General features: G+C 36.7%; 3 protein-coding genes across 3 annotated transcripts; 2 read left to right on the forward strand and 1 right to left on the reverse strand.

Annotated features, from left to right (window-relative positions):
* The first annotated feature begins 348 nt into the window (after positions 1-348).
* On the forward strand, positions 349-683 carry LOC143460844 (LYR motif-containing protein 2-like). The gene has a single exon (XM_076958500.1). It carries the CDS (start codon positions 423-425, stop codon positions 681-683), a length of 261 nt encoding a protein of 86 aa, XP_076814615.1. The 5' UTR covers positions 349-422.
* A 957-nt stretch (positions 684-1,640) lies between these two features.
* Positions 1,641-9,143, forward strand: LOC143460830 (general transcription factor 3C polypeptide 3-like). Its single transcript, XM_076958474.1, has 23 exons — positions 1,641-1,808; positions 1,943-2,141; positions 2,268-2,353; positions 3,885-4,003; positions 4,080-4,220; positions 4,295-4,370; positions 4,516-4,610; positions 4,683-4,800; positions 4,918-5,109; positions 5,218-5,383; positions 5,503-5,650; positions 5,776-5,833; positions 5,947-6,096; positions 6,318-6,589; positions 6,807-6,916; positions 7,087-7,165; positions 7,298-7,343; positions 7,426-7,544; positions 7,826-8,004; positions 8,130-8,256; positions 8,347-8,448; positions 8,533-8,661; positions 8,783-9,143. Exons 1-23 carry the CDS (start codon positions 1,646-1,648, stop codon positions 9,038-9,040), a joined length of 3,132 nt encoding a protein of 1,043 aa, XP_076814589.1. The 5' UTR covers positions 1,641-1,645; the 3' UTR covers positions 9,041-9,143.
* A 102-nt stretch (positions 9,144-9,245) lies between these two features.
* LOC143460839 (uncharacterized) lies at positions 9,246-13,537 on the reverse strand. Its single transcript, XM_076958485.1, has 5 exons — positions 13,269-13,537; positions 12,437-12,972; positions 11,915-12,019; positions 11,229-11,802; positions 9,246-10,084 (listed from the first exon to the last, which is right to left on the reverse strand). The coding sequence occupies exons 1-5, from the start codon at positions 13,428-13,430 to the stop codon at positions 9,767-9,769; spliced, it is 1,695 nt and encodes a 564-aa protein (XP_076814600.1). The 5' UTR covers positions 13,431-13,537; the 3' UTR covers positions 9,246-9,766.
* Between the last annotated feature and the right edge of the window lie 1,311 nt (positions 13,538-14,848).

Raw genomic sequence — 14,848 nt, forward strand, 5'->3', positions numbered from 1 at the left:
AAGTACTGTATGTTTCGTACAAAAGTAGGCTGCATTCACACATTTTATAGCCATTATACGTGCATTTTCATAGAAAAATCAACAATGACTGCACACTTGCAAACTTTTCATTCTGGTCTGATTGTATAAATGATGGTAGGATGACACAAAGGGTGCCAATATTAATTCCATCAATGGAATAGTATCACCACCGGAAAATAGCCTATCTTAACTTTTGCAACAAGACCATCGTTGAATAAAATAATGCAAACATTATATTGAGTTACCAGTAACAATGATGTCATATATCACATATGATATGTGACCATATCATTGTGTACTTTCTCATAGCTTTGTTACTTAGTTTGTGATGATGTGTCATCATAAATTTGTGGTAAAAACACAGAATTGAACTACATTTACTTTTTATCTTTTTGTAGCTTATGGCGAGTAGGATACCAACAGCTGTGCCAAGTCTTAAACAATTTTTGAAACGCCAAGAAGTGTTGGGTCTTTATAGAGACATCATCCGAGCAATAAATAATTTCGATAACAAGTCTGATAAGAATTATTTTCTGGCTTGGACTAGAGAAGAATTTAAAAAATACAAATATGAAACTGACGGAGATGTGATCAACTTTCAGATTGCCAGGGCTCGAAAAACGTTAAAAGACTTGTCAGTTTCAATGAATTTATCTAAATAGTAGTATTTATAAAGTTATTAACATTTCATTCAAGTGGTGATTGTTGTTGACTTTGGGAAATTTGAAATTGTTTTGCTTCACTATTGTAGCAAGGCGCATCACAATGTCACAAAGAGATGTTATTGTGAAAAGAGCAGAAGCTCGAAGAAAAAAGCTTCTGATCAATTCGCAGTCTAGAATGCAAAGACTTCTTGGTGAAATTCCTGTGAAGGATGATGATAATATTCCCAACCAACCCTTGCCTTCAGTAGAAGATGTCCAAATTAAGGAAGATCATTCTTATGTGGACACAAAATCAGAAGAGATTGTTGCTGAAAATATGTTCAACAAATCGGACATCTGTTCTGCAAAGATGATTCAAGATGGTGTTAGTTTTTTAAGTTCTACCCAAGACGAAGCCAAAGTTAATGATGATGGTTTAAGCTTCAAGCATGGTAACCAGTCGTCACTCTCTGCTATCACATTGTACAGTTGTGCTTTCTTTGCCATGCTACCATTTGTTTCTTCAAAATTTGGTTTTCAAGTTTCGTTTATAGCTGGATACTGCTTTGTGATATTAACTGCTACTGCTTATGATTGGTTTTACCGTAACGTAACAATGAAGAACACTTTCATTAATGCTGTAGTTAGACTTGTGTTACCTAGGCTAGGTATTGATGGAAATACCAGCAAATGGATAGGCCTGGCTTTTGCATTCATACAACAGATGGTACAGAGATTTCTTATTTATTCATTTTTCTTTTTTGCTATGCTTAAATTGATCGGTGAATGATGTCACATTTTAAATTTCCGTTTCCTGTCTGAATGTTTTTAAAACAAATATCGGTATTATGTTATGACTACTGTACCTGTTTCAAAACCTTAACATTTGGTTATCACAGTGCTTGGTTAATATCGCATTGCTCTTTCATTTAAGTGTTGTGTGTCTATAAAAGAAAATCAATAACTATTAGGATTTCATAATGTGGAATTCAGATGAATTTTTACATGAAGATCCTTCGGTATCAAATATGTCCTCATCTTTGAATATCCCTCCAGATTATCTGCAACAGTTTATGCGAGGAGAATCATCTCTAGAAAGCCTTGCACAACTGAGACCTGCAAGCTATAATACTGGCCATGGTGGTAAGGAGTCGTCCAGTTATTACTACCGGTGCATAACAAGTCATTGTCATACGTTTAACACAACTTCTTTATTAGCCCTCAATTAACTAGACTGTTGGGATGTTGTGAGTTATTTAAAGCTATGTTGTTTTAAGATGACCAGGTCATGATTTCGACTACATCTTCATGGCTGCCATTACAAAGCCCAGATATATTTTCTTGCACAACTTCGTATGCTGGGTCTTCACTTGAAAGTGTGATTTCATCTCCATCAACTGCAACTCCTATCAATGATAGTGCAGCACATTCACACTCCACTTTAATCAAACAAAAAGATGAAGAAACAATGTTTAGGTATTCCATATATTTCAACGAAGTTTCCATTTTTCTACCTGCTTGTGTCTCTATAAACGATTTATATATAGGTCCAAATTCTGCTCGGAATAAGCATTGTATAAAAGCTTTAGTATTTGCTATTAGATCTCCACCACTGCCATCAAGCTCTCTTATGGAGCTAAGCACAGTAACACCAACACGAATAAGAAAGTCCCCAACACACATCATTAGTAAGTATTTTTAGATTAGAATTGTTATAATAGTCTGCCCAGGGGGCATAATGGTAAAAAAACTGCCTCGCAGTTACAACGCTCATACGGACATGAGTTCCATTCCCCAGGTGTGCTCTTGAGCAAGGCATTTAAATGACAGATCTGCAGTTTTTGTCAGTCCCATTCGTTTTACTCAAGTGCCTCGTTGGAAAAAAACATCGCAATTATCACAAAAGAGTGATTGTCTTATGCAAGCATTTGTCCACAAATCAATTGCATAAGCGTTGGGTACCTTCCATCACACCCATTGTTTACTGTACCTTTTCAGTATATATTTACTGCCATATGGCATGATGTGTGCTGATCGTCAAACACACCAACAGCTAGAGAGGCCATCGGTTATTATCAATGTCATCAGTATTTCAATTTTTACTCAAAATAAATTGGATATTGAAAGGAAACTTAAAACTGTTAACTACCATCCAATGTTTTTTTTCAGTATCTACTATCCACCTTTATCGAATAATTTATATATATATATATACCATATTTTCTTGAATAAAAAGTACCCGTGATCAGAAGGCACATAAAATAATACTAATAGATAACTGTGCAAAAGCTAGCAGCGTAAACAGGGTTGCCATACCGTCCTTATTTCTAAGATTTGTCCTTATTTTAAAGGTCCGTGTCTTAGAAAATATGTTTGTCCTTTTTTCTAAGAAATGTCCTTATTTTCACTTTCGTCCTTATTTTTAGGGCGGAGGTGGGCACTTTTGTCCTTATTTTGGGCATTTTGTCACCTTTAGTATACCATTTTGTACCAAAGAGATACCAAAATTATGAACATGCAGATAGTGTCTTGTTTTTTTTTTTTTTTTTTTTTTAGGAACATTGGTTGCTTTCTCTTGTTGTGCACTGTTTAAGGTGGTATTCCTCGTTCATTTTCTAGTCGTCCTTATTTTTGAGTTGAGACTGATGGCAACCCTGAGCGTAAAACTTGAAAGAGTGAAAATGTTGTTTTATCAAAAAAGGGGACTCAAAGAAGTGGGTAACTGTTGATTAACAGGATTAGTAGCACAGTAATTTTAGTCCTTTCAATATTAGTAAATATGATCAATTAAATGTCTGGCAAAAAATATAGAACGTACCTTTGATAAGAAGGCGTCGTTGATTAGAAGCCGAATAAAATGCTTTTAAAATTAATAGAAGCCATGTAAGTACGATGGAAGCACAGTAATGACTGAAAAAAGATGTTAAGCCCAGTGCCCAGTGCAACGAATTCCTGGGTCCAGCTCATTTCAGTTCTGAGCCCAAGAGAAGGTCATATTGCATTAGAAGGGCATGCCTTAAAATTTAAATGGGATGGGCGCAAAGAACTTCATGTTTTTTAAAACAATGCAATTTTGCTACTACTTTTTGACAAGCTTTGCCAAGTAGATTTAGCTTTTGCCTATCATTTCTTCTGCAATAAATTTACATCTCCAACACACTATTTCAATTATTTTTGGTTTATTGATCACTTGCTAACATTACAACTATTATTTGCCAGCAAAGCACATTCCACGAAGACTATCATCTTTGGAGCAAGAAAACACTTTATCTGAAAATCCGCAAACATTTATTCGCGAAACCTCATTGCTAAGCTATGAAGATACAGCGATGGCTGAGGTACCAGTATCATGGATCATGCTACCTGCCTTCACATTGTATGCTAACTCCTGTCTTATTCATGTCAATATCTAAGTTTCCAGCAATACTACATCATGACGAACAGGCTAATGGATCAGGAGATTCAGCAAATCGGTATGGAATGGTGACAAGAGGATTTGACTCAGATTTCCCTTCCACGTCAGCTATATTTATGGCAGCCTCAACTCCTTCACAAGTATATTCCATTTAATCAATTAGTAATTTAGATTAAAATCAATATTTAAATTTTTGTTATTTCTCTTTTTGTAGGTGACTCATACCAGTATCACAGAGACCAACATCTTAGACAACAATTTTGTTAATGTGGATCCAACTGAGGACGAAGGTGCTTTTGGAATAATACCCTTCCAACCCTTTTAAAATTAGCTAACAGTGATAAATATATCTTTGGTGTAGACCGTGCTCTTTTTTGTTATGCCATGCGGATACTCTACTGTAATGATGTGTCAAGTGACACATGACCTTTTTAGACGACAATGATGAAGAAGACCAGATGATTGTCGACAAGATTCAACAAGATCTTGACATTGAACTTGTGAAAGAAACAAGAAAGCAAGCAAACAAAGTATGAGAAAAATATTGATGTGACATGGCTGTACACAAAAAGATATATTTAAGTGACCAAAATAATTTACAGGGTTCAGCTACCAAATTACCAAAAGAAGTTCGTGGTCTGATGGGAGAAGCAAACTTATGTTACGCTCGTGGGGATCATGAAGACGCAATAAAAATGTGCATGGAAGTAATTAGACTTGGTGAGAATTCAACCACTTTTTTATGGGGCAGTTTCAATCTGTTTAAATGAGTTTCCTAGCGCTCCCTGGACAAGAACTTTCTGCTTGGTTATTAACACTGTTACCGATTTTTTGAAGCTCCTTATGCTGGTGAGCCATTTGAAACCCTTGCTATGATATATGATGAACAAGGACAAACAGAACGTTCCTTGCAGTACAGCTTGTTAGCTGCTCATTTATCAAAAACTGATGCTGCCCAGTGGATGCATTTGGCAGAGATGTGTAAGAATCAAGGAGACGATGCAAAAGCTTTGAACTGTTACTCCAAAGGTATGCACCACTTAAGATAAATTAAAGTTTGACAGTGTTATGTTTTTCATTAATCTCTTTTGCAAAGCTTCAAGTTTTTCATTGTTTTTTTTTTAATTTCAAATTTAGCATCGAGACAACGTCCACAGGATCATAGCATTGTCATTGAATGCGCAAAGCTTCAGCAGAAAATTGGCGGTTTTAACAAAGCGATGGCCTTGTATAAAAGTGCCATCAGTCTTGCGCCATCAGACGATGGAGAAAGAGCAGTTCAACTTGCTCGTACTTTATCCAAGTTAGTGCCTAAGCTCATGTAACTTTAGTTAAATCCAATAGCTGGTAATCTGTTTATTGTTCCATATTTAAACAAATTTCATGGTATGCTCTATTAATTAAGAGGTATGTTGTCTGCAGGGAATGTCATCGTGGCAAGGCTAATAGACTGGGAATTAATCTGTTGGAAGAAGCATTCAAAACCCATAGAAAGTACTTTGCGGATGAAGATGCCAACATGCTTTGTGAACTGTACTTGCTACAGAACGAATTAGATGCAGTAATAAAGGTCATTTTTATTTATGTTTAGTTTTTGTTGTAAAGCTTTCACAGGTATATGGTTTCTTATTGAGTACCAGCACTATTTATCGAGTGTGACCCTGACTCTATTCAATTAACTTTGTTTACTTACAGCTGCTAATGGACCACTGCCAACTTGAAGTTAAATTGGAAGATCAATGTTCTAGCTTTGGTTTGTTAAATTCATTTTGTCATCAGCATACATCATCGTTGTAAATTAATTTTGTAAACCAGAAAATGAATGCAATTTTTGACTCGGACTTCTGTCAAATATGCTTTTTGTAGATTTTGAAAGAATAATGAAAATTTCAATCCCAGCAAGTATGCCGGTTGATCTCTCATGTAAGGTTGCCGTAGCAGGAATAGCATCGAAGAAGCAAGAGCTTGTGAAAGATATTGTTGCAAACATTTGCCAGCATGATCCTTCTAACGTTGGTAAGTCAACTGCACAATTGATATGTTTTACTTTCCGCCCTTTTTGGTTTGAAAGATTTTTCTCAGTTAATTTTACAAACATTATACATGGTTTACAATTTTACATACTGATAGCTTTTGGTTGTCCCTCGTGTCTAGTTTTGTTCAAGTTCAGGTCCACGAAGAGTTCTGCCTTACTTTCACAAAACTATAAATGGCCACAACATTTAGTTTGTTTCTAGGCGACCTTCAATTTGAGATCGCAGAAACATACATGGCGATAGATGACTTTTCAAAAGCGCTTCTTATTTTGGACAAGTTGGTAAGATCTGAAGATCTATCCCTTGCTGCTGTTTGGTTGCGTCATGCAGAATGTCATTCGAAATTGGGAAATATCAAAAGTGCTCTTTCAAGTTATAAGCAATGTGTTGAGCTTGCGCCTGGGCATTTTGCTGCTCAACTTGCTTATTCAGAGATGTTAAGAAAGGAACAAAAGTTTGTCGAAGCAATCCACGTGAGCATTCCATAATTTTTTGCTTTATTTTTTACAAAGCATAAAGCACATTTCGCTATGGTGAAAGTTATATCTTGAATAATGTTTTATTATAAATGTATTTATCTAATTCTAATCGTTTGCAATATTGGCCATTTCATGTTTTTAAAAGTGGCGACTTATTTTGGTTTGCGAGCAATTTACAATTATAAAATATGTGTTAAAACGCTCTTCTCAGACTTTAGATGTTGCTGAAAACTATGAGATAGACCCCAAGGAACATATGAAATTGCACACGGAGCGTTACAGAGTGCTAAAGATGTGGGGGGACAAATCGGATGCTTTTAGGTGATGTATGAAGTTAATTATTCAATCATAAACCAATTGCACCACATGTATTGTTGGCATAAAAACTTTGACTTGGGTATACGGAAGAAGACGTTTGTAATCACATTGCACGAAGCAGTAAAGTTTTTATCTTTTTTAACTTTTTACTTCATGTTATTAATTATTATTAGAGAAAAACTTGCGCTCGCTGCTGACACTGCACTGATGATGTTTGCAAACAAATGCCAAAATGCTTTCAAAGAAGGAAAGGTATTTTGTTTCATTCAAAATTCTGCTAAACATTTTTTAAATGCCGAAATTTATCCAATGTTCGAACCATGCTGTAACCCCTCAGTTTACCAAATGTTCACTTTCCATTGATTAAGTTCTTGTTTTTCTCAGTTCTACGTATTGGCAAGGGAAGTTGTATCTTCTAATCCGATGGCAGGTACGGGCTTTGACATAAACTCAGCCATAAACAAGCATCAGATAGCTACTTTCAAATGTTTGCTTGATTTTAACTTTTGTAGGAAATTTAAAAATAATTAGGAAGTTAGACATATTTAATCAATCTGATGAAGTGGAAAGTTTGATTTTGAAAGGAGACACTTCCATCTATGAGAATGAACACTGGCTAGAATTCTTTAATGTGAGTTATCCTGCAGTTTTCGTGTTTTTTCTTGTTGCTTGAAAACTTTGCAATTCACTATTCATGCAGACTACCTTTCAACTTTACAAACTTGTAAAATTAAGTTCTAACTACAAAAATCTCTTTAAGGTATTCAATATTGTGTTAACATCTCTGCGATGTAATTTATGTTTATCTGTGGTTCTAGGTTAGTGTTTGATGTTTACCATCACGATTTTCGATTCCTATTGTGCATATTAAGTCAGTCTTTTACATGTTTATGAATAGTATCATTTTGTCAGGAAACTGTTGCTCTATTGGTGCGCTGTAGAAGATTTCGGGACGCAGTTAATTTAGGTGAAGTGGCATTGCTTGTATCTAAATGGTATGATCACATTCCTACCAGAAGGCAATTGGAGTGCGTCGTCTTTTCAATTTGTATGATATCTGGCCACTACCAGAAAGCTTACATATATATCAGGTAGAACTTGAATAGAAACAGCAGCAGATTAACTATATGCCGCATACGGCTATGTCTTTAATTGATGGTTTTCCAACATATTATTGCAAAAAAATTTTGCGCTTATGTTTCAATGCTTTGTTTAGATCTTGGATACATAACAAATTACAACTAAATGAAGAATGCAACTATATATGGAACATATTCAGTCAGCTTATTGCGAAAACTGGAGATCATAGACACCAAAAGTTCTGTATGCGGTTGTTATTAAAGGTTGATGGCATAGCATGTGGTATTTTATCTATCTATTGGAATATAGTAATATACTATTTTGTAATAAAAAAATTTTAACTTCTATTTTAGCATCCGGATAATCATCCCTTGATTGTTTTGAATGGACACAACTTTCTGGTCTCTGGTGTATACAAAACAGCACTACGGGAATATCTGTGCGTGCATAGAAAGGTAGTACCATAAAACAAAAACTGGTCGACCATTAATCGCTAAATTCGCCGATTTTCTTTCACTTATATAGGCCTATGTGTTTAGTTTCCAAATGAACCGCTTTATTTGATGATGCTGGGTATTGCATTTATAAACATAGCATCGCAGAAGTACACCCAATATAAGCATTCCATTATTGCCCAATCACTCGCTTGCTTTCACAAGTATTTGAAGGTATTTTAGCTTATCCAGTACTTGCTGTAGTTTTCAACTTAACCCTGGTATTCATTTGACTTTATTTATTTACTATGTTTATACACATAGGCGGTTGATTATGATATTTTACATGTTGAAGGCTCGAAAGTTTCCGCAAGAGTGTTATTACAACATTGGGCGAGCCATGCACCAAATCGGTTTGGAACATTACGCCATCCATTATTATGAAAAGGCATTAGAAGCTCCAGTTGCTGAGTTTGAATCCACAGCGAACCCAGACTGTTCTTTTGACTTAGATTTAAGAAGAGAAATAGGTTTTAACATGTCCCTTATCTATAGAAAAAGTGGGAATATTGCCTTGGCGAATGAAACGCTTGCAAGATATTGCGTTGTTTAGTTAATCATCTGTTGTCTAGGAAGCAGACCTGGTGACCAAAAAGATATACATTTCTACACAAAACACTTCGCATTATGTGCAATAAATGCTATTTATAAAATTATGGATAAAGTGCTAATTTAAAGTGAACGAGGCTAGCATGAGTTCGAGGCGCGTAAAATCGACAGACTTCCAGAAGCAATACATGTTGCATTTACAATTGACGTGTCAGTCGGTTCAAAGTGTGAGGTCAAAAATGTCTAAATCCCATGAAACAGAAGCAAGTACTGTAGTGCGATACATTGTTCGATGATCCAATACACAGCATCCTGTTAATGCCGATTTCAATTGTGTTTGTCCGCTCAATGGCAGTTGCAACGCAAGGCTCGCAATGATAAGACTCTTATTCGGTTCCCAGCCACGCTGCCCTTATAACGCCTTGAGAAAGGGATTGGTCGATGACAATTAGCACAGGTCCAAAGGAACAATTCCAAAAAGGATATAAAAAAATGTTTGTGTCAGTAGGAACTTGCACAAGGACAAGCTAGGCGAGAGGGCCCGATTGGTCAGTTGTCATTGCTGAAAGTTTTGAAAGAGTTTTGTTCGGTCCGACCATAAAGATTGTGATAACATAAGCCTACCATCATCTTACGCAAGGTAGTTGCCTGGTTTAATTTCGTTCGATGTCTAACGTTGTGTATTAAGTGTGTATGAAGAGTTCGTTTGAAAATCGCCACCTTTTTAAGCTCATCTCATTCTCTGCCAGACGGGTCTCAGCTTTCTCAGGGGAAGTTCAGGTGGTGGCAAAGACATTACCACTCCGCTATTGTGAACTTCCGCTGGCTGAGCAACAATATTCTTGGGTTTGATGTGGCCGCTAACGTCATAAAATCCTTCTATTACGGTAGGCGATGTCATTGATCCGTCTTGGTGAGCTTCGCGTAATTTTTGCTTGATGAATTGTTTCACCGATCCATTTATGACGTTTCGGGAAGATGGTCTACGCCAAGTTTCTATACCATCCGTTGGTTGCAAGTCCTTCGGGTCAGGCCGCACTTTTCGCTCCTGCAAATTTAACTTTTTGATTAAGTCATTTAACTTTGGTTGGCACTAGGTAGCATTTTGCAACAACAAAGCCTATCGATACTATGAATAAAGGTGGTCAATTTTTAAAACACACATGCTTGAGCTATCACTCGAGCCATTTTAGAAAGTTTAAAAATGACTCGACTATTACGATTACGATATTCCTTTTGGGAGGAAAAAAAGCTCTCATTAAAACGAATTTAAATGAATCAAAACGAGAATTGAAAAAAACGAATTCACAAAATGGATTAATTTTATCCAAGCTGCTTTAACATAGGCTGCACCTCTTTGAAGAAGCGTTCCTTGCTTACTTTGGTGTAACAACTTTCTGGCAAATAGCCCATATTGACTACCATTTTAGTTTATATAGGAATTTGTTTTTAGCAGAAAATAACTTAGGACAGTTACTCGTGGCCAGCCTTAACAAACACGAGGCCCAACACAAGAATTGATGTGCTAGACCTATAATTAATAATAACGTAAACCAAATATCAATTCTCAGCAAATCAGCTCCCATCAAAACTTTGTTGGTGATACATTTTCACCAAAACATTTTCTTTCAAGAAGAAATTGAAAAATAACACTGTGATTTGCATAAAATAAAATTCAAACTTTTAGTTTTGTTTTTGTGCAGCTGAGCAGCGTGGGGACCCGAAAAAGGCTGCTGGGCCAACGCAGTCGCATCGCCCTGCTGTTACTTGTCAGGTTCTAACTTGAACAGAAGCTGGAAATGCTTTGATTTATACTATTTTTATAGATGATTCTCTGGTTAGCATTATTTATGCAGGTATGAAAGCATATGAGTAAAATTAGGCCTACAAGTGTCAAGTTTCAGTCGCAACTGCTTTAAATGGTTATATTCAGGTGTAGGCCTACCCAATGGTTAGGTTAATGTTTGACTGTTTGCTGTGTTGGTATAAAGATGGCTGGTTAAATTCATACAAGCTCTGTAACTGGTGATCAAGTGATGAAGAATCATTGCCCAGTAAGTCCTACAAAGAGTTTTCTGTCTAAAGTCAGTTTTCTCAAATTTCGGTGTATATTGTGATGAAATATGTGAGTAGCCTAGTTTTCAGCTAATTTCACAACACAACAGCTAGTTATGGTAAGATCGAAGACTCACCTGTCTCGTTGGCAGCCTGTCTGTTAGTTTTCGTCGCAGAGCTACTTCACCAAGTGTTGGAGATGTAATTCTTCTGTACATAGCTGGTTTTCCACAATACCGCACCTTTGACCGCCATCGAACCACGTCTTCGAATACCGAGTCCGTGTCGTTTGCAGCTCGTGGAAAGCGATATTTCACGCGTGGCGCTTGCTGGTCCAGATACATTTCCCGTTTTGCCTTAGACGGGACAGCGTTATGTTTCCATTGGTACATATGAGCATCTCGTACTGGTGGAAGGTTGTTAGGATCTAGCGGTTTTGTTAATCCTTTGTTTTTATCTTCGGAATTTCGCACGTTTGCTTGATTTTTATCCAATGTTTTGTTTTCACGCTTCGGGCGTCTGCGTATCTTAGTTTTAGGTTTTTGGCGGAGTGGTGGGAGTATAGGTTTGACCATGATTGATTCGATTATATTTGGCGATGGCTCGTAGCCAACTCCCAAATAATTCGCCATAAACAAAGTTGATAGACGTGACACAGTGCCTTCTTGTTTCCAATGTTCATTTCCCGGTGTTTCAACCAGCAAGCCATTCCTGTTTAATATATTTCCTTGTTGAAAAAACTTTAGTAATTGCCTGTGGATAAGATTTTGAAAGCGATCCTTGCATTTTCAGGTAAAAGAACTTTAAAACTTGAACAACATACCTGGTGGCAAATCTGACAGCTTGCTCCATGGCGGGGCCACGAAAATCTACCGCAGTCACAATTGGTGGAGTAAATTCCTTACTTGATTTGTTTGAATTTCGAGATCTACGGAAAATAGAAAGGAAAACTCTTTGATTTCTTAATATAGTTTTCTTTTTGGACAGAACGCTTATGCCAGTTAAAAATTATAACTTTTACACCTCGAATGTAAAGGGATTCATTTCGAACATCTCTGCTTGGATTTCAGTTTATTTTCTACCATACCGAACTTATATGTTTGCCCATTGTGACTCAGTAGCGATTCACTCACTTAACACTCGCTAATTATCACATAAGAGATTTGCAACTCGTGGATTTGAGGAGCGGTGTATATATACGCGATTGTTTCATTTGTTAGACTTTGCGTTTATGGTACCAATCAAAGTTGTAACGGCGACCAAGTCACTGTATTAGAGCAGGTCTATTGCTTATGTTAGGTAATTTATCACGCTGTGATCTAGTATAGGCCTAGTGGCTACTTACACGTGGTCCGGTGCATTCTTTTTCTGTTCGTTCTTCAAGTCTGTTTGTTCTTGATGTGTTGCTGAGATTGCGGATAATTGTTCCACAGCTTTGTTGGATGTATTCCCATGTGTTTCTTTTATAGGAACCTTCTGCCCCTTTGCGACATTTTTGTCAATAGTTTCGACGAGTTCGTTGATGCTTTCTGCTTTGGTATGCTTTTTCGTCTTGTCTTCTTTGACATGCATTATAACTGGTGCCGATTCAGTTAAACTTTCTTCCCTACGCTCGTCACCTACTTTGTCAGGCTTCATTTTCGCTACATCATTATCAGACTTCATCACCGGTAGTTGATTACTATCCGTTGGTTTTGCTTCAGGTTTCGGTCTAGTTAGTTTTACCCTGGTCTTCTTTTGTCGCGGTGAGTTGTCATTGCTAGCAGATGAGTTCGTACTGTTTTCTTTTGATCGCGGTGTGCACTCTTTTTTAGCCGGGCTAGGGCCGTTTGTAAGCCGACGGCTGGGCCCTGTGGATCGGGCATATTGGTCGTAATCCCCCTAAAATCGTAGCACTTTATTTCGCTGTAAAGCTTTTACTACAAAATGTATACTTTTACTATTGTGATGCACTTAAGACACACAAATAGACGTTCGTTTGCAGAGTCAACAATGTCGAAAGCAGCCGATAATGTCCAAACCGTTCCGGGAAGGGAAGGTTTCTTTATGGAAAATGTACAACGATCGCTTGCTATAAAGGAATTCTTAAAAGATTGATAGATAAAAACCAATATTGACTAAAAGCAGTTGTGAAAAATTATCGCCAAGTTCGCGCAATAATTGCTTTATTAACTTACTTGAATATTGACGTCGTTCCATATAGCTTTATACTCAGGCGAAAGAGATGTTTTCAATATTTGCGTCGTGTTTTCATCAATCTCTTTGCTCTGAACTCGCTTGCGGTTGCTATCTTCAATTTCTTGCAAAATTGCATTAACAGTTTCAGCTTCGTTATTCATAGTTTTACCTTATGTATGAAAAGCTTCAAAAAATCAACTTGAACATCTGTGATCAGATTTTCGGTTCCTATATATCGCTTTAGAAAGCCTCTAGATTTCTACATACATGTTTATGGAGGCGGTACGAAAAGGCGGGGAAGGTTTAGTACACTGGTCAGATAGTGTGTACAAAACATATAACTACTGCTGAAGTAATTGCGCTTTCTTTTCTGGTGGCAGTGTAGGTCTGTTGAATGGAGGTTACGCAGACAATTGAAAAGGCGATATAAGCCGCACAATAACCGATGTATTGTGTTCGATGTGCTGATATGACGAGGTTGATAAACAAAGACATTCGACTGACAATGAACGGCTTTACGGTAATATTTGTTTACTTTCATTCATTATGTCGCAGGGAACACGATAGCTTTATTTTCTTTACACCAAGATGCGATATAAATGTTCTGCTGCCAAGATGCCCTAGAAAGAGCACTTCTGCCACGAAAATTTATGGATATTTTGATCAAAAATGTAAGCTAACTTTTATCTCATTGTTCTTGTTGACTGTGCTTGAAAGAGTGTTTTCGGGGTTGTTGTCCACGGTTTATGATTTGAAAAACATTATCGCCATGTTTACATTGTACATACGTCAACGTATGTCAGTCGCAATACTTTTATATGGACCTTCATAGATATATTTAATATATGTACCTTATCTACATACATAAATGGTTTTGTCGGTTACTAAGATATTTGAAGACATTTTAATTGTGTTTCTTTGATCCAATCGCTTTGATGTCGGATTATGGACTTATATACTAAAAACCTTACGACGACTTGAAATTACGTTTTAACTCTATTCAATGAAACTAAGTTTTTTTCTTATTGTTATGCCAGCTCAGATTTTCATTATAATAAAATAGTAATCCCTTCAAGTAGTATTTGATACCAGGTAACAAACGGATAATTGAATTAAAGGACAGAAAAGTCATCGTTTCTATGCCCTACAGCTGATAAAACTAATTCGTTTTCTACAGCGAAACGTAATCAAGATTGCCAGGATAGGGTCGAAATAAATTCCTGATACTCGGCTAATTTAATTTCTGTCATCTGAATCAGTAACCTATTTAAAAGTACAGCGCCCGAGATATGGAAGTATGCTCATGTTTTAATCATTGGCCTGCAGCTCATATTACATGAATTTACCAAAACTATAACTCAAGTGCTTACTGCAACTTCCTTCGTGCCGTGTAGCAGAAAGTGTTTTACTGCTGTAATTCTTCAACTACTTGGTCTGTTCTTGTTTATATTGCTGGAACAGTCCATTCCTTATATTCACTTTATAGTTAGCTATATCCGAGTATTGGCGCCTTTTCAAACAAAATGTAATATAACGTATCAAAGCACCACCTCCAAGCTTTCCCTACTGGTTTTCAATG

This window comes from Clavelina lepadiformis, chromosome 1, assembly GCF_947623445.1.
Source record: "Clavelina lepadiformis chromosome 1, kaClaLepa1.1, whole genome shotgun sequence".
NCBI classification, from domain to species: Eukaryota; Metazoa; Chordata; class Ascidiacea; order Aplousobranchia; family Clavelinidae; genus Clavelina; species Clavelina lepadiformis.

Bases quoted from the DNA above. Each gene is read 5' to 3' on its own strand.
- LOC143460844 (XM_076958500.1), top strand. From the start codon at position 423: ATGGCGAGTAGGATACCAACAGCTGTGCCAAGTCTTAAACAATTTTTG.
- LOC143460830 (XM_076958474.1), top strand. From the start codon at position 1,646: ATGTGGAATTCAGATGAATTTTTACATGAAGATCCTTCGGTATCAAAT. The intron at 8,005-8,129 runs GTAGAACTTGAA...TGCTTTGTTTAG, and splicing joins AAAGCTTACATATATATCAG to ATCTTGGATACATAACAAAT. The intron at 8,449-8,532 runs GTAGTACCATAA...CTATGTGTTTAG, and splicing joins ATCTGTGCGTGCATAGAAAG to TTTCCAAATGAACCGCTTTA.
- LOC143460839 (XM_076958485.1), bottom strand. From the start codon at position 13,430: ATGAATAACGAAGCTGAAACTGTTAATGCAATTTTGCAAGAAATTGAA. The intron at 11,803-11,914 runs GTATGTTGTTCA...TATATTAAACAG, and splicing joins GCTGTCAGATTTGCCACCAG to GAATGGCTTGCTGGTTGAAA. The intron at 10,085-11,228 runs GTGAGTCTTCGA...TTAAATTTGCAG, and splicing joins ACAGGCTGCCAACGAGACAG to GAGCGAAAAGTGCGGCCTGA.